The sequence below is a fragment of the Lolium perenne genome, chromosome 4 (genome assembly GCF_019359855.2).
Source record: "Lolium perenne isolate Kyuss_39 chromosome 4, Kyuss_2.0, whole genome shotgun sequence".
Lineage (NCBI taxonomy): Eukaryota > Viridiplantae > Streptophyta > Magnoliopsida > Poales > Poaceae > Lolium > Lolium perenne.
The window spans coordinates 404,704,541-404,726,114 of record NC_067247.2 but is presented as its reverse complement, the minus strand read 5'-3'; the positions used below and the strand labels follow the sequence as shown (position 1 = coordinate 404,726,114).

Genomic DNA, 21,574 nt, shown 5'->3' with positions numbered 1-21,574 from the left:
CACACCCCCTACCCCTCCTCCTCCTCTACCAGGCACCCAAGGTACTACCACCGCCCGCCGCCCCTTCCGCATTTCTTTGCTTCTGTCCGGGACCCTCGTCCGACTCGCCTAGTCGCGGATCCAAGGTTCTCAGAAGCTTGGCCGGGAGAATGCCCACACCAAGATTTCAAATCTTGGTTTGCTGCACTGCGCTTTGAATTCTGAGAACACACCTTCAGCTATTCCCTTAGGAATTATAACAGAGTTATCAGTAAGAGTTATTCCTTCTCCTCCTTCAGTAAGTTTCCACAGTGTCAAAGATTCATAAATTCTTTTAGGCATAAGGCAAACTCAGACATAATATCACAACGGGCATGAAAAGTTTTACCACAAATAGCAACCTTAATAGTAGGCACCCACATTGACGGTTCAAAGCTTACTGGAACATAATCATAATATTCGCGAATCTGGTTGTATCCTTCTTTTAAACAAGATATATTTGTTTCGAGAGTGTTTAATCTATTATGAATGCTAGCAAGAGATGAATCAAAATTATTAGCGGAGCTAGATGATGTAATCAATTTTTTTATGGCATTAAAAGCTTGATCCCCATCACAGTGAAGGAAATCTCCTCCCACTACAGCATCTAAGGCATATCTATAGCGAAGAATAAGCCCAAAATAAAAGTTACTAAGAAGCAAACTTAGAGTCATTTTAGGTTCAGTTTTACTATAAGAATAAAAAATTCTAGACCAGGCTTCTTTAAAACTCTCCTCACCCCCTTGTTTAAAAGTAAAGATCGATTCCTCAGGTGATAGAGTAACAGCTACGGGACTAGTCATGATAACAAAATAAAGTAAATGCAATTAACTAAATTTTTTGTGTTTTTAATATGAAGAAAGCAAACAAGACAGTAAATAAAGTAAAGTAAGTAACTAATTTTTTTTGTATTTTGATATTAAGAAAACAAACAAAGCAGTAAATAAAATAAAGTAAAGCAAGACACAAACAAAGTAAAGAGATTGGATGTGAGAGACTCCCCTTGCAGCTTGTCTTGATCTCCCCGGCAACGGCGCCAGAAATTTATTTGCTGGCGTGCAGTTGACCTGGGAGTTCGAAATCTCTGTGGTGTAATTTTCCTTCACGTCCCCGGCAACGGCGCCAGAATTTAGCTTGTTGACGCGTAAAGCACACGCCCGTTGGGAACCCCAAGTGGAAGGTGTGATGCATACAGCAGCAAGTTTCCCTCAGTAAGAAACCAAGGTTTATCGAACCAGTAGGAGTCAAGGGCCACGTGAAGGTTGTTGGCGGAGGAGTGTAGTGCGGTGCAACACCAGGGATTCCGGCGCCAACGTGGAACATGCACAACACAATCAAAATACTTGGCCCCAACTTAACAGTGAGGTTGTCAATCTCACCGGCTTGCTGTAAACAAAGGATTAAATGTGGTGTGGAAAATGATGTTTGTTTGCGAAGAACAGTAGATAACAATGATTGCAGTAAATTGTATTCAGATGTAAAAGAATGGACCGGGGTCCACAGTTCACTAGTGGTGTCTCTCCAATAAGAAATAGCATGTTGGGTGAACAAATTACAGTTGGGCAATTGACAAATAGAGAGGGCATAACAATGCACATACATATCATGATGAGTAATATGAGATTTAATTGGGCATTACGACAAAGTACATAGACCGCTATCCAGCATGCATCTATGCCTAAAAAGTCCACCTTCGGGTTAGCATCCGCACCCCTTCCAGTATTAAGTTGCAAACAACAGACAATTGCATTAAGTATGGTGCGTAATGTAATCAACACAAATATCCTTAGACAAAGCATTGATGTTTTATCCCTAGTGGCAACAACACATCCACAACCATAGAACTTTTCATCCTTTGTCCCAGATTCAATGGAGGCATGAACCCACTATCGAGCATAAATACTCCCTCTTGGAGTTACAAGTATCAACTTGGCCAGAGCCTCTACTAGCAACGGAGAGCATGCAAGATCATAAACAACACATATATGATATATCAATAATCAACTTGACATAGTATTCCATATTCATCGGATCCCAACAAACACAACATGTAGCATTACAAATAGATGATCTTGATCATGATAGGCAGCTCACAAGATCTAAACATGATAGCACAATGAGGAGAAGACAACCATCTAGCTACTGCTATGGACCCATAGTCCAAGGATGAACTACTCACACATCAGTCTAGAGGCGATCATGGTGATGTAGAGTCCTCCGGGAGATGGTTCCCCTCTCCGGCAGGGTGCCAGAGGCGATCTCCTGAATCCCCCGAGATGGGATTGGCGGCGGCGGCGTCTCTGGAACTTTTTCCGTATTGTGGCTCTCGGTAATAGGGTTTTCGCGACGGAGAGTATAAGTAGGCGGAAGGGCAAAGTCGGAGGAGGCACGGGGGCCCCACACCATAGGGCGGCGCGGGCCACCCCCTGGCCACGCGGCCTTGTGGTGTCGGCGCCCCGTGGCCCCACTTTGTATGATCTTCGGTCTTCTGGAAGCTCCGTGGAAAAATAAGACCCTGGGTGTTGATTTCGTCCAATTCCGAGAATATTTTCTTTGTAGGATTTCTGAAACCAAAAACAGCAGAAAACAACAACTGGCGCTTCGGCATCTCGTTAATAGGTTAGTGCCGGAAAATGCGTATTAATGATGTAAAGTGTGTATAAAACATGTGCGTATTGTCATAAAACTAGCATGGAACATAAGAAATTATAGATACGTTTGAGATGTATCAATAGCTCATGGCAATGGGCAAAAAAATGAAAATATGAGTTTTGGCGACGCCATTCAAACTATGTATAGGTGGTCACGATCGCTAGAAATTGTCTTGGGAACCGAAAATTGTGCCCTATAGCCCATCAAAATGGGCATAAAACATGAAAAATATGAGTCTTGGCGACGCCACTCGAAGCATGTATCAGTGGCCACCGTTGCTAGAAATCGTCTTGGGAACAGACACTAGTAGGAAAAGCCTCATCAGTGGCGCACCAAAAATGGATTCTATGGCGCATGGGAGGTGCGCCACAGAAACTTCGCCACAAAAATAAGCTTTCTGTGGCGCACCAGCCCATGCGCCACAGAGTTAACGTTTCTGTGGCGCACGTGCTCTTAGGTGCGCCACAGAAAAGAGTGCGCCATAGAAATGGTTTGCAGTGCGCCACAGAATTTGCTTGTATTATACACGATTTTGTGCTGCCTACTGTACACATGCAGTTTATAGACAGCAATATACAGATATACAGGTTATATACAACAACATTCAGATATAATATAAATATCATGTACATTGCACAGATATAACATAGACATCATCATCACATTACTTAGATCCCGATCGAGATACATATATAGTGGCAAGTGTCAAATGTTTTGCATACAACTCTTAATTCATACAAAATTCACAATTTCGAGATACAAAGTAGTCTTCATCCTACAAAGTAGTCTTCATCCGGTTCCTCCTTTGCTCCCTCATCTCTACCCACCAGGCTCGCTTGCATCGGGGTCCTTCATCCAGTTCCTACTATGATGAAAATGGAAGAAAGTGAGACCAACAAGTCCGATGCACAAGAGAAATGGAATAAATACCTCATACATTGTTGGTCAACACAAATTGCCAAGTGAAAAAAAACTTAATCATGATCTACTTGAGAGCTCAAAACAATTGCCAAGTGTCAAATTATCCAAGACATTATGAGGCATTTTCTGTTTCCAACCAAATAACCATAAGTGTTGTAGCTTCCAACTTTTATCATTGAACATCAAAAGTAAAACGAAGAACAAGTGTTCATATGAAAAAGCGGAGCGTGTCTCTCTCCCAAACAAGGATTGCTAGGATCCAACTTTATTCAAACACAAACAAAAATAAAAGCACACGGACGCTCCAAGTAAAGCACATATGATGTGACCGAATAAAAATATAGTTTCAATAGAAGGAACCTGATAAGTTGATGAAGAAGGGGATGCCTTGGGCATCCCCAAGCTTAGACGCTTGAGTCTCCTTGAAATATGTAGGGATGAACCACGGGGGCATCCCCAAGCTTAGACTTTTCACTCTTCTTGATCATATATCATCCTCCTCTCTTGACCCTTGAAAACTTCCTTCACACCAAACTTCTCATAAACTTCATTAGAGGGGTTAGTACTCAAAAAACTTGAATCCACCTTGGTCCTGTAGTGACACATTGCAATAACTCAATAAAACATTAGCTACAGCTCTCCACGTCTAGAAAACCTCGCTTAAAGTCCACAAGAGACAATGCAAAAAACAGAGACAGAATTTGCCAAAACAGAACAGCCAGTAAAGACGAATTTTTAATAAATACTTCCGTTGCTCAAATCAGAAAACTCAAAACTAATGAAAGTTGCGTACATAACTGAGGAACGCGCACGTAAATTGGAATATTTTTCTGAGTTACCTACAGAGAAAACAGCCCAGATTCGTGACAGATAGAAATCTGTTTCTGCGCAGAAATCCAAATCCAGTATCAACCTTCGATTAGAGGCTTCACTTGGCACAAAATTGCAATAAAATAAAGATAAGGAGAGGTTGCTACAGTAGTAACAACTTCCAAAACACAACAAAACAGTAGCAAAATAAACACATGGGTTATCTCCCAAGAAGTTCTTTCTTTATAGCCATTAAGATGGGCTCAGCAGTTTTAATGATGCACTCGTAAAAATGAAGAATCGAAGCAAAAGAGAGCATCAAGAGACAAATTCAAAACACATTTAAACCTAACATGCTTCCTATGCAAAGAAATCTTGTAAATAAACAAGTTCATGAAAAGCAAAGTAACAAGCATAGGAAGATAGAACAAGTGTAACTTCGAAATTTTCAGCATATAGAGAGGTGTTTTAGTACCATGCAAATTTCTACAACCATATTTTCCTCTCTCATAATAATTTTCAGTAGCTTCATGAATAAACTCAACAATATAACTATCACATGCAGCATATTTTTCATGATTTCCAAACACATAATTTTTATCAAGCTCAAAAATGGTGGGATCCAAACTTTCAAACCCACTTTTATCAACAATATAACATGATGATTGATCAATCTCAAGAGATATGGGACTCATAGATAAAGTCAAAAATTCTCCAATCCCATTTACATTAGTAGTACAATTAATATTATCAAGTAACATAGGACCATCATCTAGAGCCTTATCATAAACATTTGCTAAGCAAAATTCTTTAGTACCATGCATTTCGACATCAGGCACAAATAAAGCATTATCATAAGATTTATCAAAGTAGCATGGATTATCATATATAACAGTAGCATAATTATTCTCACAAGTTTTACTCATAGGTACTATTTCAAGAGAATCCACATGAACATAACATTCAACCTCTTTCGGTAAGCATGGAGGACAATCAAATAATGTAAGAGATAAAGAGTTACTCTCATTAGAAGGTTGGCATGGGTAGCTAATCCATTCTTCCTCCTTTTGTTCGTCACTCTCCTCTTCTTTTTCATCCAATGAGCTTTCAGGTTCATCAATTTCCTCCTCTTTTTCATCCAATGCGCTTTCAGGTTCATCAATCTCTTCTTCCACAGGTTCCTGCAAATTGTGAGTGCATTCTTGTGCATTAATGAGTCTCTCTTTATAATCAATGATATAAGGATTATCACTGTAACTTTCATTGAAAAAATTAAGGATAGAAGAGACATAATCTTTAAGGTCCTTACAAACAACACAAGTTTCATAATTTTTAGCCATGAAGGATTCTATCTCAGAGGCTCCCATAAATACGACAAATTGTTCTACCTCTTCGAACCCATAATGAATATAGCAATTCCGATTATAGCTCTTAATTAAAAATTCCTCACTAAAGCCACATTGAAATTTAAGATGTTTAGTGTCCTGTTGAGAGCAACAGTTTATATCATGGCGTTTAAGCAAGATTTTAGCAACTGTTTTCAATTTTTCTATCACAGCACTCATTACTTTACCAGTTCTTGATTCTCTATAATTATTATAACATTCTATAAGCTCCAAGTAGGTTGTTGGTTCTCCCATAACAGCAGTTTTTAATTTTTAGGTTTTTCAAATTTTTATGGATTTTTGGATATATGAGAAAAATAAAACAAGACAAAAAGAAACTAAGCAAAGTAATACTAGACAGAAATAAACTAAGCACAAATAAACTAGACAAAAGTAAACTAAGCAAAACAAAACAAAATAAAACAGAGAGAGAGGTAGAGTGTACTCCCCAGGTGAACTTATGAGTAGAGCTATGCCTCCCCGACAGCAACGCCTTGAAAACAGATCTTGATAACCCACAAGTATAGGGGATCGCAGCGAGTCTTCGAGGGAAGTAAAACCCAAATTTATTGATTCGACACAAGGGAGGTAAAGAATACTTATAAGCCTTAACAACTGAGTTGTCAATTCAGCTGCACCTGGAAAAGCACTAGTAACAGGGGTGATGTGAAAGTAGCAGTGATATGAGAGCAATAGTAAAAGTAACACAGCAGCAGTAATAGCAATATGAGAGCAATGGCACCAGAAAATAGTTGATACTACTTCCAATGACACGTAGAACGAGTATATGATGATGAGAGATGGACCGGGGTTCCCAGCGATCTACACTAGTGGTAACTCTCCAATAAGTAACAAGTGTTGGGTGAATAAATTACAGTTGGGCAATTGATAGGAATCAAAGCATTAAGAAAGAACATCAAGATCGTTAATCATGTAGGCATGTTTTTCCAATTATAGTCGTACGTGCTCGCAATGAGAAACTTGCACAACATCTTTTGTCCTACCAGCCGGTGGCAGCCGGGCCTCAAGGGAATCTACTGGATATTAAGGTACTCCTTTTAATACGATGCGGAGCAAAGCATTAACACTCCGTGAAAACATGTGTCCCTCACATCACCGCCATCCCCTCCGGTTGTCCCGATTCTTGTCACTTCGGGGCCTTTGGTTCCGGACAGTGACATGTGCATACAACTTGTAGATACAATCTAAGCAATACATATAGAGCTTAAATCTAAGATCATGCCACTCGGGCCCTAGTGACAAGCATTAAGAATAACAAGATTGCAGCAACAATAACTTCACAAACTTTATAGATAGACTAATCATAATGTATCATCCATCGGATCCCAACAAACACAACACCGATTACATCAGATGAATCTCAATCATGTAAGGCAGCTCATGAGATCATTGTATTGAAGTACATGGAGGAGAGAATACCAACTAGCTCTTGCTAGAACCCGTAGTCCATGGGGGAACTACTCACGGAGCATGATGGAGGCGGTGGCGTTGATGGAGATGGCTTCGGGGGCACTTCCCCATCCGGCGGGGTGCGGAACAGACTTGTCCCCCCGAATTGGAGTTTCGCGATGGCGACGGCGCCCCTGGAGTCTTTACGGAGTTTCGTCCAATTGGTACTGCGTTTTTAGGTCGAAAAGGGGTTATATAGGCGAAGAGGCGGCGCAGGAGGGTCGACAGGGTGGCCTCCCCATAGGGGGGCGCGGCCTGGGGCTAGCCCGCGCGGCCCACCCTCCTGGTGGCCCCTGGCTCTCCTCTGACTCTTCTTCGGTGTTCTGGATGCTTCCGGGAAAAATAGGATGTTTGGCGTTGATTTCGTCCAATTCCGAGAATATTGCCCGAACAGCCTTTACGGAACCAAAAACAGCGAGAAACAGAACGGCAGCCTTTGTGGCATCTTGTTAATAGGTTAGTTCCGGAAAACGCATAAAAACATTATAAAGTGCAAGCAAAACATGTAAGTATTGTCATAAAACAAGCATGGAACATCAGAAATAATGGATACGTTCGAGACGTATCAACGGCGAGAGAAGAAAGTGGTGCTTTGCTAGGAGAGGCATGTCGGCGTTGTTGTCTCGTCAAGGACTCGTTCACGGAACGGCGGCCAGGGAAAGGGGGGCTCGTCTACAAAGTATATTGCGGCGTATAGGTGACCAAACATTCTAATCATCGGCACTAAAATGGAAGAAAGAGCCAAGTGGTATCTCAACTAGATATCATATGCCTCATACTTTGTTGGTCGAAACAAATATTAACATCCGGGGATGGAGTAAGTGAGGCCGGAGTAGGATGCACAAGTTGATATTTGTGCCATCACACCAAGCCTCACTTGCTCCACCCCGAGTGTACGAGTGATCGACCAACCATCTAATCATCGGCAAGTACAAAAACACCAACAAACCGACAACCATGGTGACATAAGTCAAGATGCTCAAACACACATAGCATGCATGGAGCGAGATGCTCCAAAGGGATTATTCATCACTTGGTATATAGACCAAGTGATGCTTTAAAAGAGGCCAATCAAGAACCAATAAATCCAGTAAGTGATAGATATGCCTAAACAAGCAACAACACATAGCATATCCCGACTAACCGGATGAGACAAGTCTTGGTAGCCAAGCTGAATCACCTAGCACCACCTAGCCTTTTAAAACCATCGAGAAACAGTCCTTTTTCTTCAAAGGATACCACGGTGGCATTCATTTACATGATCCCCTACGTGGATATCTCTATTTTCATCAAAGCCAACAAGAAATAGAAATTTATCATTAATCGGTTGAGTTCAAAACAAAGGCTGAGGGTACCATAAGGGATTATTCATCACTTGGTAGTAACCAAGTGATCTTTGGCAAGAGAGAGGCCAAGCCTGAGCTAGTCAATCCAGTAGAGATGGATATGCATAAGTAAGCAAGAACACATAGCCTATCCAAGTTAACCAGATAAAACCAACCTTGACGTCCAACTTAATAACCTAGCATCACCTAGTCTTTTAAACCATCGAAACTTCCCATTTTCTTCAAAGGATACCACAGTGGCATTCATTTACATGATCCCCTACTGTGGATATCTCTATTTTAGTATACCATCATAAGCATTCCATTTAAATCACATATTTTAGTATCTGTTCTTATCCAAGTTTTTGCCTCAGCCTTTGCATCATTGGCTGAGCCAAGACATCAAGCATCTGGCCAGGGAGCATTCTTAGGCCAACCAAGAGCAACTACAAATATGTATGTATACAAGCCCACCGATAGCATAGTAGCATACCATAAGCTCACAAGAATCCATCAAGTAAATATGTACGGAGACATATGCAACATGACCATGTCAAACACAAGCACATAGGGTGGAATAACAATGTTTGGTCATCATTTAATCATAGACCAAGTGAAGCACTGGTACAAATGGCAAGGACCAGGTATTTGACCAACTCAAGTCACCATGGTTATGCCAACCAATTGAATAGTAGCATCTTCCAAATGGAACTAGGAAGGAAACCATCCCAGATGATTTACCAAGAATACATAGACTACACTAGCCCTTTTAAAACCATCAGATAAATGCGGATTATATATATCTGCGAGTATTTTCTACATCAAAAGCTAATGTCAATCAAATATGATCACCCAGCAAGCATGTATCATTTTCCCAACAAGCCAATAGTAGTGGGAGCTACCTAAGCCGGCGATTCATGATTGCAAAGGCCAATTCAACCACCAAACCATCCAAACCACCAAGCCTACACACTTATCATTACCCAACAGGATTCAAAATGAAGCTAGGGTCCCCAACAATAGTTGGCATCCATCTAGCTTAAGTAAATACGATAATAGAATCATTCTTTGCAAAGTAGTTCATCTCAATTATCTACATTAACAAGATAAAGTTTCACGAGATAAATGAATTAGTCAAGCTCGCTAGGCAACGAGGATGCTTGGCAAGCATCATGCATCCATTCATATGCTTTTCAAAGCATAAGCAACCACCAGTACATGGTGAGAAGCTATACAAATCAAGCAACAACACGGTATATCAAGCAACATGCATAGATAGAGAAAGCGATAAGTAATTATCAACCAATTGGTGATCAAATGATCACCAGAGCTTGCAAACACAAGCCATAGGGGCAGCGAAGGAGGAATTAAGAGGGAGAGGAGGGGAGGGGAGAGAGATCACCGATGACAGGGGTGGAGGACGAGGTTGAAGATGACAGCAGGGGTGGAGGAGGAGGAGGCGGCGGCTCCTCCACCTTGCCTGTGGCGGCCCCTCCTCGCGGCAGCCCCTCCTCGCCGTAGGGGCAGCTTGTGCTTGCGGGTGGCGGGGATGGGAGGACCGTGGCGGCATGCGCCTCGCGGAGGAAGGCGGCGGCGACGGCGATGGCGACGACCATGGCGGCGCGCGCGGCGGATCGGGCGAAGCACGGAATCGCGGCGACGGAGGAGAGGGGAGAGGGGAGGGGCTCGGGAGAGGGAGAGGTGAACAAGCGGCGCGCGGCGGATCCGAGCGAACGAGAATCGCGGCGACGGAGGAGAGGGGAGGGGAGAGGGGAGGGGCTCGGGAGAGGGAGAGGTGAACGAGTGGGGGAGGGCACGGGCGATCGAGATGATATAAGTTACCTTAATTACGTGGCGCACCCGAGCAGGTGCGCCCACGGAATCAACTACTTACATGGCGCACCGAAGCATATTTACGTGGCGCGACACGCCATGTGCGCCACGTAAATACCTTCGATAATAATTGGTGGTGGCAGGATGTGGGCCCCACATAGTTTACGTGGCGCCTTTCTTTGAGCGTGCGCCACAAAATTAAGCTATTTCTGTGGCGTAGCCAGAATGGTGCGCCACAAAATAATATTCTGTGGCGCATTTTTAGTGGTGCGCCACAGAACTAAGCTCCGCCTATAAGGGTTTTCCTACTAGTGAGAAAACTTTGAGCTATAGCCCACGAAAATGGAGGCAAAAACATGAACAACACGAGTTTTCATGAAGCCTCTAAAACCATGTATCCATGGTCATTGTCGCCAAAAATCATCCCGGGGACCGAAAAATGTGCGTTATAGCCTATGAAAATGTGTAGAAAACATGAAAAAAGACGTGTTTTGGTGATGGCACTCAAACCATGTGTTGGTGGTCATGATCGCTATAAATTCTCCCGGGAACCGAAAAGTGTGCGCTAGAAAAGATTGATACTTGGGAGAATCTTATGAAGGAATTTATATTGCGCTTCTACCCCAAGGTTAAATCCGCCGAGGCGAGAAGGGTCATTGCTAATTTCAATAACCATCGTGGTGAAAGTTTAATAAGAGCCTACTTGAGATACAAATGCATGGTTGAAAGTTGTCCCTATCATGATTTACTACCTTGGTATGTTTTGCAAGTATTTTATGGAGGACTTGATCAAGATAATAAAAAGAATTAGATTTGTTATCCGGTGGATCTTTTATGGAACTCATCCCTCGGCAAGCTTAGATACGCCTAGATAAAGTTCACAGAAATAGAGAATCTTGGGGCTTTGATCTTGGGAGCGAGGGTGAGAGAGAAATAGAATATGATTGTTTATATGCTTATAAGAAAACCAGACAAGTAAAAGAAACGGCTAATGAACTTAATCTCGATGATGTTATGGTATTAGCTGTTCTTCAAGATTTTCTGAGAATTTATTGGAGCACCCAAGAAGGAATGGCTCCATTATACTCCGCCACCTCAACCCGTGGAACTAGCGCAAGTGGTAGTTGATACACCTAAAGAAGTCTCCATTGAGAGGAGGCCGTATGAAGACTCTCTTCCTTTACCAAGGACAACAACAAGGCATATTAGAGCTCAAGTCCATGCAGAGCAAAAGGAAAAAAGTGATGGAAGAGGTAAAAGAACCAGAAGAAGAAATTAATAATGAGGAACCCACCTATGAAGTTGTTGAAGAAGAAAAAGAGGTAACTAAAGAGGGAATTTTGTCTATGTATGCACATTGCAATGTAGTTGAGCTAGACTCAGAGGCCTCACAATTCTTAGAAGGCATGGTTAAAGCTAAAAATGTGGGTAAGGATGTTCTTCCTTACACTTTTGGTGGTCTTCTTATTATGGTCTTTTTGATATTGGTGCATTCATTAATGTTATTCCTTATAGAATTTATTTCAATATGCAAGATTAACTTGAACATGCAAATTAGAAGATCGGATATGACAACAATGCTTGCTGAAAAGACTCTTCAAAATCCCATGGGAATAATAATAAATGTGCCTATTATAATAGGACCTTATACATATCCCATTGATTTCATTATCATTCATATGTGAATTGATACTCGTTGTACAATTATTGTTGGAAGAACATTTCTAAACACTGCAGGGGCTAACATTGATTGTGGGAAAGGAACTATCTCCCTCAAGTTTGGCGATGAATTCATGAGCTTCCATTTCTGAAAATTCGATCATAAGCCAATAATTGACGATTTTGAGGAAGAAGAACTTGAGGAAGAAGGTAATCTTAACAATCTCTTCGTTATCCTTTATGATACCCCTGAAAATGACATGGAAAGTTTACCTGAAAATGATGATGCTATGAGAGATTTGGATAAAGACGATATTAATGAATATTTAGACTCCTCTCCTGAAGTTAATTACTCAACAAATGAAAGCTATGAAACACCTGAAAGAAAGGGAGATGAAGATTTACCACCTCCAAAACTGAAACATCTTCCACCAGATTAGAAATATAGTTTCCTAGACGAAACAAATAAGTATCATTTTATTACAAGTGCTAACCTTGCAGAAAAAGAAGAAGAAAAATTGATGATGGTACTTAAAATGCACCGTAAGGCCTTTTGGTATTTTTTGGATGACTTGAAATGGATTAGTCCCTCGATAGCCACTCATAGAATATTCATGGAAGAAGGAGCTCAACCTGTGGCAGATTTTCGGAGGAAACTAAAACCTGAAATGAAGGAAGTGGTAAGAAAACGAGATCATTCGCCTTCTTGATGCAGGTATCATTTATCATGTCAAAGAGAGTGATTGGGTAAGTCATGTTCATTGTGTCCCCAAGAAAGGAGAATTTATTGTTGTACCAAATAAACACAATGAAATGGTCCCTACTAAAACTATCGTAGGACATAGAATGTGCATTGATTTCAGAAAACTCAATAAAGAGACTAGAAAGGATCATTACCACTACCTTTTATAGATAAAACTTTGTAAACGCTTGCTAGACATTCTTATTTTTTTTTATCTAGATGGGTACTCTGGATTTTCTCGAATAGCCGCTCATCATGAAGATCAAATGAAAACAACCTTCAGTTGTCCTTTTGGATTATATGCTTATCATAGAATGCCTTTTGGTTAATCCAATGCACTAGCTACCTTTTACAGATGCATGACCTCCATATTTGCTGATTACATTGAGCATATAATGGAAGTATTCATCGACGAATTTTCTATCTATGGAAATTCATTTAACCATTGTTTACGAAATGTGCACAAGGTTTTGTAGAGATGCGAAGAAACCAATCTAGTTTTGAACTCGGAAAAAGCCATTTCATGGTTCAAGAAGGGATAGTGCTTGGTCTCTAAATCTCGGGAAAAGGAATAGAGGTTGACAAATCAAAAGTGGAAGCTATAGATAAAATACCACCCCCACGATATATTAAAGGTATAAGAAGTTTTCTTGGTCACGCCGGATTTTATAAAGGTTTATTCAAAAAATTACAAAATAACAAGACCTTTAACCAGTTTGTTACAAAAGAATGTTCGTTTTAAGTTTGATGAAAATTGTCTTGTCGCTTTGAACATTCTTAATCAAACACTTCTTAAAGTTCCAATGATCAAACCACCTGAATGGAGCAAACCATTTGAGTTCCTTTGTGAGGCAAATCATGAATCAATTGGTGATGCTTTGTGCCAGCGTGATGGTAATGAATTAAGTATTATTTATCATGCTAGTCGCGCTCTCAACAACGCACAAATAAATTATCCGATGATTTAAAAAAAATCAGAGTTTCTTACGTTTATAAGGGCAAACAACTAGTTTTTCGACCCTGGCACGGGGTACGGTACGACCACACGCTCCCACAGGGGTGGTTCGCTATGTTTTTTTTGAACAAGATCAGCCCCGAAAGGCCTGGAAGCATCCATTAATAACGGTGGGTACATGAATTGCAATAATGCCCTTTTGCATCTCTAGCCCTAGAATACCTGTAATTTGAAGAAAAGGCATTGAACTTTGCAGAAAGGACCATAGCAAGAAATAGAAAAAAAGCAATCATGTGCTTGGTCTCCTTCTCCACCGATCGCCGGTGACCTCGAGGCGAAGGATGCCAAGGTCAGAGAGGAAGTAGCTCAGGGCGCTCTCCATTCCGACGAAGATCTACCAGCGCCGGCCGCGACAACACCACCGGGGACGAACCACTTGGGGGCGTAGCAACGGCGAGCTCCAGCGCTGTGTAGCAGAGGGCCTCCAGAGGGGTAGAGCTCCTGGTCGAGGGCCGCCCTTCGGCCATCGAAAAAGGGGGCGAGGCAGCGAAGCCAGCAAAGGTCCCCCAATGAAGAACTCGCCAGGCAGCAAGGCAGCGCTCCAGCATGCCAGGATCAACAAGAGCTTCCAAATAGCACCACACGGGCTTTTTATTACAGCAAGAAGGGGTGGGGAAGGAAGGAGCAAGACCAGTCGAGACATGATCTTTCCATGGATGCGGCACCAAGGTGCTAGCATGAGATCCACCGATGCCCTTCTCAGTTTTAAGATTCAGAGGACGAAGAACTGGAGAAGCAGCACCACCAGATCCGGATCTAGCCGCCTCATTATTCGCCCGGAGAGAGCTAAAAACTATAAGATCTAAGACTAGAAGGAGTCAGACCTCTCTCCCACCCACCGTCAGCCACCATGGCCGCTGGCGGCGAGGGGGAGAGAGGCCGGCCAGAGGAAGTAGGAGGGGAAGGCTCAAGAAGAGCAAGTCTCCACAGGGTATCTACTGTATCAAGACGAGAGCTAAGAGGGTGGTTAGCTATGGAGACTCCCAAAAAAACAATCTTACTAACTAAAATTATGGAGCTTTAGTATTTTTTTTGTGAGACAAAGTACGGAGTATCTTATTTTCTCTTGCTAGCAGACCTAGCGGCACAGCAATCCAGCCCACCGCGACAACGGAAATGCAGCCTAGGCCCTAGGCCCATCCCCTCCCTCTCGCTGCGGTCGTCGCCTCGTCGTCTCTTCTCCAATCACAATCGGTCGGGACTTCCATCCATTCAATTTCAAACTCACTCCCACTCTCTCTCCCCTTCCTTCTTCCCCACTCCCGATCCCTCTCAACAAGCTTCAGCGACACCCGCCGGAACCCATGGCCGCCGCCGCCCCGCCGCCGCCTCGAAGCACCGCCGGTCCCTCGCCGCCGAATCCCGCCGAGTTAGGGTTTCGGCCGCCGTTCAGCGACACACCCCCTACCCCTCCTCCTCCTCTACCAGGCACCCAAGGTACTACCACCGCCCGCCGCCCCTTCCGCATTTCTTTGCTTCTGTCCGGGACCCTCGTCCGACTCGCCTAGTCGCGGATCCAAGGTTCTCAGAAGCTTGGCCGGGAGAATGCCCACACCAAGATTTCAAATCTTGGTTTGCTGCACTGCGCTTTGAATTCTGAGAGAGATGGCGCCGTGGTACAAGAACTGAACGCATTCCCTTATATGCTTTACTACTCTGAATTTTTGGTTTTAGATGCGTTGACACAACTGCACTTATGTCCGATATTGCAGTTCCTGTCGTAGCATAGATTACAAGTAAACGGCGCCCCCTCGACTTTTTGTTGCATGCGACCAATTTTCCCCTGCTCTAGTTCGTGACCTGCTCGCCGCTCAAATAGGTTTTTCCCCCAATTTCTTGCAAGAACATTGTATAATTTGGGTGCAATTTTTTTTTTGAAAAAAATATCCTACCAAATTTGGGGCTACTGATGTTATTACTTGTAAGTTATGATTTATGGCGACTATACTAGGTTCTCAAGTCTACGGGGATGATGTACAGTAACATGAAATCCCTAAAGTTTTATCCTGCAGCACAAACTGAGAATATAGAATGGATTTTTTCTGTCCATCTTGATATACTAAACAGATCTGAAAACTATCTGATTTATAGATACATTTACAGAAACTGTAGTTTTATCCGGTATTGTCATGCCATCATAGAGTAAAACAACACGGTGATGAGTAGCAAGTGAACCACATATTCATTCCTTGCTGCATGCTAGGAGTTTTCCTTACTCTAATAGTTCATCACCTGCTCGCCCGCTCAAATAACATTTTTTCCACTCCTTTTTTTTTTGTAAAAGCATTATATTGTTTCCTTTTTTTTCTAAGAGGTGCCTCCTTTTTTTTGTAAATTGTGAGGGTTTAGTGTTTTCCTTCAAGTCAGATTATTTCCTTGCCTGTTTGCATGCTCAAGTCAGATTAGGGCTGCTAATGCCGAGTACGCTAGTTCCCTATGCAAATTTGGGTGAGAATTTGTTAATGAATAGCCTACCAATTTTTTTTCTTCTAGAAAACGCAAAAGGGTTGTGTCTCGTTTCATTGAAAAGCATAAGGAGTATTTACGGGCGTAGAGCGGCCGGGTACAACACACACACAAAAAATACATCAGTGCACAACCCAGGTGCTTGGCTAAAACAAGGCCTAGAGCTTCTGCGTGTGCCCATAATCTGGCCTCCGCCTATCCCTGCGCCTTGCTCCCTAGCTGCACACCATGGTGTTTAACGCGCAGAACGCGTTAATCTCAGGCAGAAGTCTCCGCGACAACTTTCTACTGGCACGGCAGACCACATGCATTTTCCACCAGCTCAAGCAGCTACCAGCCTACCAAATTTTGGCCTGTTTCTTATAAGTAGCAGTTTATGGCCACTAGACTAGCTCTCGAGCCTATGCAGAACAGTACAAGTTAACATGAAACTCCATTTTCAGCAAAACCAAAATTTTGTACTGTGCAAATGAAGAATATAGAACAGAATGGAATTCCCTGTTCATATTGATATTCTGAAAAAGATCTTGGTCAGCTTGCTGATCTGTGAAAGAAATGCTACTAGTACCAATGTCAATCATAACCATGATAGGCTCCACCTTCATCAGCGTAACCGTCGTTGCTGTAGTCACCATAGTCATAGCCAGCGCCAAATGTTTCACTGTCGATATCTTGTTTCGAATCCACGTCAAAATACATGTCATCATTTCCATTTGCTTTGTTGTCCTTGTCTTTGATCTGCACTTGGAGTCCCACCAAGCATTTGAATGCAGGGATTAGAGCAACTAAAAGAAAAATATTTAATTTGTTGTGGGAGTACCATCAATTTTTTTGATTTTACCCTCCCACCAAAATTTGAATTTTTATCCTTCCTTTGTTACTTACCTGTAATAGTATTCTATCTTGCTTTACCTATCTAGCGGAACAAGAGATAATAATACAGAACCTTTCTTTTGCAGTTGGGCCACTGTCGAGATTGTCAGGGGAAGATCTCAGTCCTGATCTGAAACCTTGTCAAGGATTCGAAGGTGCTCCAGATACTAAGGTAAACCCTTCCACCTCTTTCCAGTATCTCTCCATATGTTGGGTGTGCACACATAATGTGCAACCTGGTGTGTGCTTGCTCATGCATCTCCCTCCCACATGGTCCAACTCCCTACTGAAGAGTTTATTTTTCTGATTTTAATTTTTATACATTTCAACCGTTGTGATTAGTTGAAATATGTTGACATGGTTTATCTTTATTGTTAGGATGTGAGGACACCCGAAAGCTCAGAGTTTTTCTTGAGGGAACCTGAAAGTTCTGATAAAAAACTCATTTTGGCACGTGAAGCATTCACTGATGAACAATGGGTGCAGTTGCATGCTCAAATACTAATTAGTGGATATCTTACGTGAGTCTTTACTCCCTAATGTTAACACTTATTCAGGTTTCTCGAAGTTAAATTTATGTTCTTTCTAGGCATGGAAGAGCACCAAAAGAGACCAACATGATTCTGGCTTTTGGAGAGCCAGGTTTGTACAATTCTATGTTCTACAGATTCTCTCTGTCTTACTTTTCTACTTCTAATGTTTGTAATAACGTGCAGTGGAGGGTCAGAAACATGCGTGGGAGGAGGTTTGGCGTGCTGCTCTTGACAGATGCCAGAACCAGATGTCGCCGATGGCTGGCCTTGCGACACCACCTAGTAGTTCTTTGATAGGTGATTCCTTTTCTTATTTTGATATACCACATTCTTTTATATTTGTTCCATCACTAAATAAATGAGTTTGCAGGTAGCTGTACTGTTGAACAAGGTAGTAAGGATACTACTGTCTGGAAGAGCACCATTTCAAAACCATACCGTGATTCACTACAAGGTGTTAGTGGTGAGAAAAAAACTCAAGTTCTGGATGTTGAGAGACCTACTAAGATGCTTGAACAAAGAAATGGTGATGAGGATCACCTAGCAGTCAGTTGTGCCCCAAAAGCTGATCAAACACTATGTGGTGAAGGTAGTCCCATAGCTGAACCAGATAGCAAGGATACTGCTGTGGGCAAGACCATCATTTCAGAACCACCAAGCAGGGAAATCCTCTCTAATTCACTGCAAAGTGACGGCCATGGGAGAGCAAGTCAAGGTGATGAAAGTACGGATGAAAGTACCAGAACTGATGCAGAGAAAGAGCATCCCAGTGATGAACTCAATGTACAACCTGCTGGAATCTCACCTTCTGTAAGCTACAATGAGGCTGTTCAAGACCTATCGGATGATGGCAATGGCTTGGAACAGAACGTGCTAGACACATGTTTAAAATGTGGTAAATCTGGACAGTTGCTGAGATGTTGCAGCTGCCCCTTGGCTGCCCACGACAGCTGTTTTGGTTCATCGGGGAGATTCGATGATGGCCAGTTCTATTGTCCGGTTTGCTTCTACTCTAAAGCCACTAAGGCTTACAAAAGGGCTGAGAGAACATTATCTGAAGCAAAGAAAAATTTATCTGGTTTCTTTGGCTGGAAGCGATTTGCAAAGCAGCAAGATGAGCAGTCTATTACTGGAAATCAGCAAAGAGCTGCCGCCAACTGCGAGAAGGATCATTTAAATGGTCGTTGCGCATCTATAAGGCAAGCTAGTAACCATCAGGCTAAAGAAGCAGCTAACTTTTCTCGTAAAGATGAAGAGACTTGTCATGGAAATCCAGAAACCCATGAAGTTAGAAGTAGCAGTTCAGCTGATGAAGTGGCACATTCATCTCAGAATGGAATCAGTTCTATTGCAAATCGCAATATCAAGGCTGTCAAAGAGAACCATCTTATGAATTCGCCCAATTGCGAATTCTCTGCCAAAAGAGGAGATATATCAGAGCGAAATATGAGCCGCCGGAAAGTAACTTTTCAAGAAAAGGAGACAGGGGCATTAAATAGTCATGGAAAAGCATCAGGGCGCCAGGACCAGTACGTGCATTCACCAGCACGGAAAAGATCCTATCCGTATCCACCCGAGTGTTAGTAAGTACTTATTTCCCTAGTTGTGCTCTCTGAATAATTATGGATGTTCGTGTCCTGTGGTTGTTTAGATCCAAATGACTTTGAACCCCCAGTCTTAAACTTGTGACAAACCATGAATGCTTGTAGGTTGAAACTTACCAAGCCCCAGTTCTTTTGCTTGATTGCATTTTAAGGTTGTTAGTTCTGTATCATGATGTTACGATGCTAATTAGCTTCGTGATGTTCAAAAACTAAAAAGATCTCTAGAGGAAAGGGGTAAGTCCATGACATATACTGATAGGAGGGAAAACCATTCTCTTTTATTCATGTGGTTAGGCTTTTTCTAATGTTCTCTGGAATAATTAAGGATCTCTGTGAACTGTGTTTAGTTTAGATTGAAATGACTATTGAACCACCGGATCTGACTTGCCAAAAATAAAGCTATACCATGGATGATTGTACGGAGTAGTATAGAACCTGCCAAGCCCCAAATCCTCTTGCACAATTGCAGTATTTAAGGTTGGCTAAAATTGAAAAGTGTAGTGACAGTGGTAACTCTATGCCATGACCACTTATATGAGGGAAAGCTTATCTCTGTATCCATGGATGATTCACAGGAGTTTCTATGCTCATGTTTAGTTCAAATTAAGTTATATATTTGTAGAGGAAAGGAAAAAACTGCCCAACCTGAAAATAATAAAGCCAATCAACACACAAGGTTTAGTACTGAAGTGAAGTTATATTTAGGATAGGAAGTTAGATTGTATTCCGGAATATGTACTTCATTGCATAGGATGTTTGACTGCTATGTTATTGCTAAAGGCATGCTGGAGAGGAAAGGCACAAACTGCCCGACCTGAAATTAATAAAGCCAACCAACACACAAGGTTTAATACTGAAGTGAAGTTATAGTTGGGATAGGGAAGTTAGATTGTATTCCGGAATATGTACTTCATTGCATAGGATTTTTGACTACTATGTTATTGCTAAAGGCATGCTGTTGTTGTTAACAAATTTTTGTGCAGGCACATTTGGGTATTATTACTCTGTGCTTTGCTGTTTCACAGCTGCCTAAACTAAAATAACGTGCGCACTGTAAAACAGTAAGCACAAACGAAGATTTTTTTTACAGTACCTGCGTTCCTAACTGCAGATGCTCTATTTATAATTTATCATGAAGATGGCCTTGTTTCCATCTAATGTAACAGTGTATGGTTCCGTTTTCATAATTCCCAAAACTGAGCAAGTCTTTATTGCAGCTCTACACCTGCTAGAAGCCCCCTTGCGCCAAGAAGAAGGTCCTTCGTATCGACTGCGAGGCGCGCACGGCTCCTTTGGACGGCAGAAGAAGAGGAGGCTTTGAGGGTAAATTTACAGGACCATTTTTTTCTTTGGTAGTTAATAACGTACACATAGTTGTGTTGTCCTTACTTGTCTGTTGTACTTGCACTGATTAATTCCAACATCTGCGATGCAGGAAGCGGTGGCCCGGTTCGCCCCAAAAGGCAAGGGGCAGATCTCGTGGATCCAGATCCGGGAACACGGCGATGGCGTGTTCCACCCCAAGCGTTTACCGAACGACCTGAGGCAGAAGTGGAACAACATGAAGAAGAGGGACGAGGCCCCCCACGAAGGGGCGGGCCTTGCAGGTCTGGTTGCGAGGACACGGCGAGCGAGCCTTCCACCTTTATGGAGAAAAGAGGCTTGTAAAGATGCATGATTTAGCGAAGGGTGGCGGGAGGAAATGTTGGCATCTGGAACATTTCCAGGAGTATGCCTGTATGTATATCATCATGCATGGGGGAGACTCAATATTCAGTAACTTAGTGATATCTATCCCAGACTTCATTTCTCTCTGATGGTTATGTAATGATGTTATTATTCTCTATATGTATGTATGTTGAAGTGGAGAGGGCCTCGCAATATTTGTGAGCTGTTTTCTTATTATCACTGACTTCATATCGTCTTGTACCTCTTCCTGTGGTTCATTTTGAAAATTACAGAAATAATGAGCTGAGGGACTATATTTACCAGTCTTAACTGTCTGTGTCTGCACTCTAAACTGTATATGGTTCTCAGTTGAGCCGTGAGCTGTATAACTCTATGCAGCCCATTTATTCATTCCATTGCTTGGCTTGAAATTTTTGTGGCATTGCAAAACCCCGCCTTGTTAATGTTGCTGCTGCGTCCCAGATGTTTCGGTCTTGGCCATATGTTGAGCCTTGCATCTACAATTCTGTATCCCTTGTGTTGCCCCCCATGTCTGCAGTGCAAACTGCATATCTCTCTGGTTTGTGCCTAGAGCTGATA

The 21,574-nt window shown here is 42.3% G+C and overlaps 1 protein-coding gene across 1 annotated transcript; it reads left to right on the top strand.

Moving 5' to 3' along the window:
- The first annotated feature begins 15,008 nt into the window (after positions 1 to 15,008).
- LOC127297459 (uncharacterized) lies at positions 15,009 to 21,304 on the top strand. The gene is made up of 8 exons (XM_051327763.2): positions 15,009 to 15,267; positions 17,256 to 17,341; positions 17,548 to 17,690; positions 17,759 to 17,811; positions 17,886 to 17,999; positions 18,073 to 19,285; positions 20,524 to 20,629; positions 20,742 to 21,304. Exons 1-8 carry the CDS (start codon positions 15,135 to 15,137, stop codon positions 20,982 to 20,984), a joined length of 2,091 nt encoding a protein of 696 aa, XP_051183723.1. The 5' UTR covers positions 15,009 to 15,134; the 3' UTR covers positions 20,985 to 21,304.
- The last annotated feature ends 270 nt before the right edge of the window (positions 21,305 to 21,574 follow it).

Excerpts from the sequence above, each read along its gene's own strand:
- LOC127297459 (XM_051327763.2), top strand. The coding sequence starts at position 15,135 with ATGGCCGCCGCCGCCCCGCCGCCGCCTCGAAGCACCGCCGGTCCCTCG. Across the intron at positions 17,342-17,547 it reads AAGGTGCTCCAGATACTAAG|GATGTGAGGACACCCGAAAG; the intron begins GTAAACCCTTCC and ends CTTTATTGTTAG. Across the intron at positions 17,812-17,885 it reads TCTGGCTTTTGGAGAGCCAG|TGGAGGGTCAGAAACATGCG; the intron begins GTTTGTACAATT and ends AATAACGTGCAG.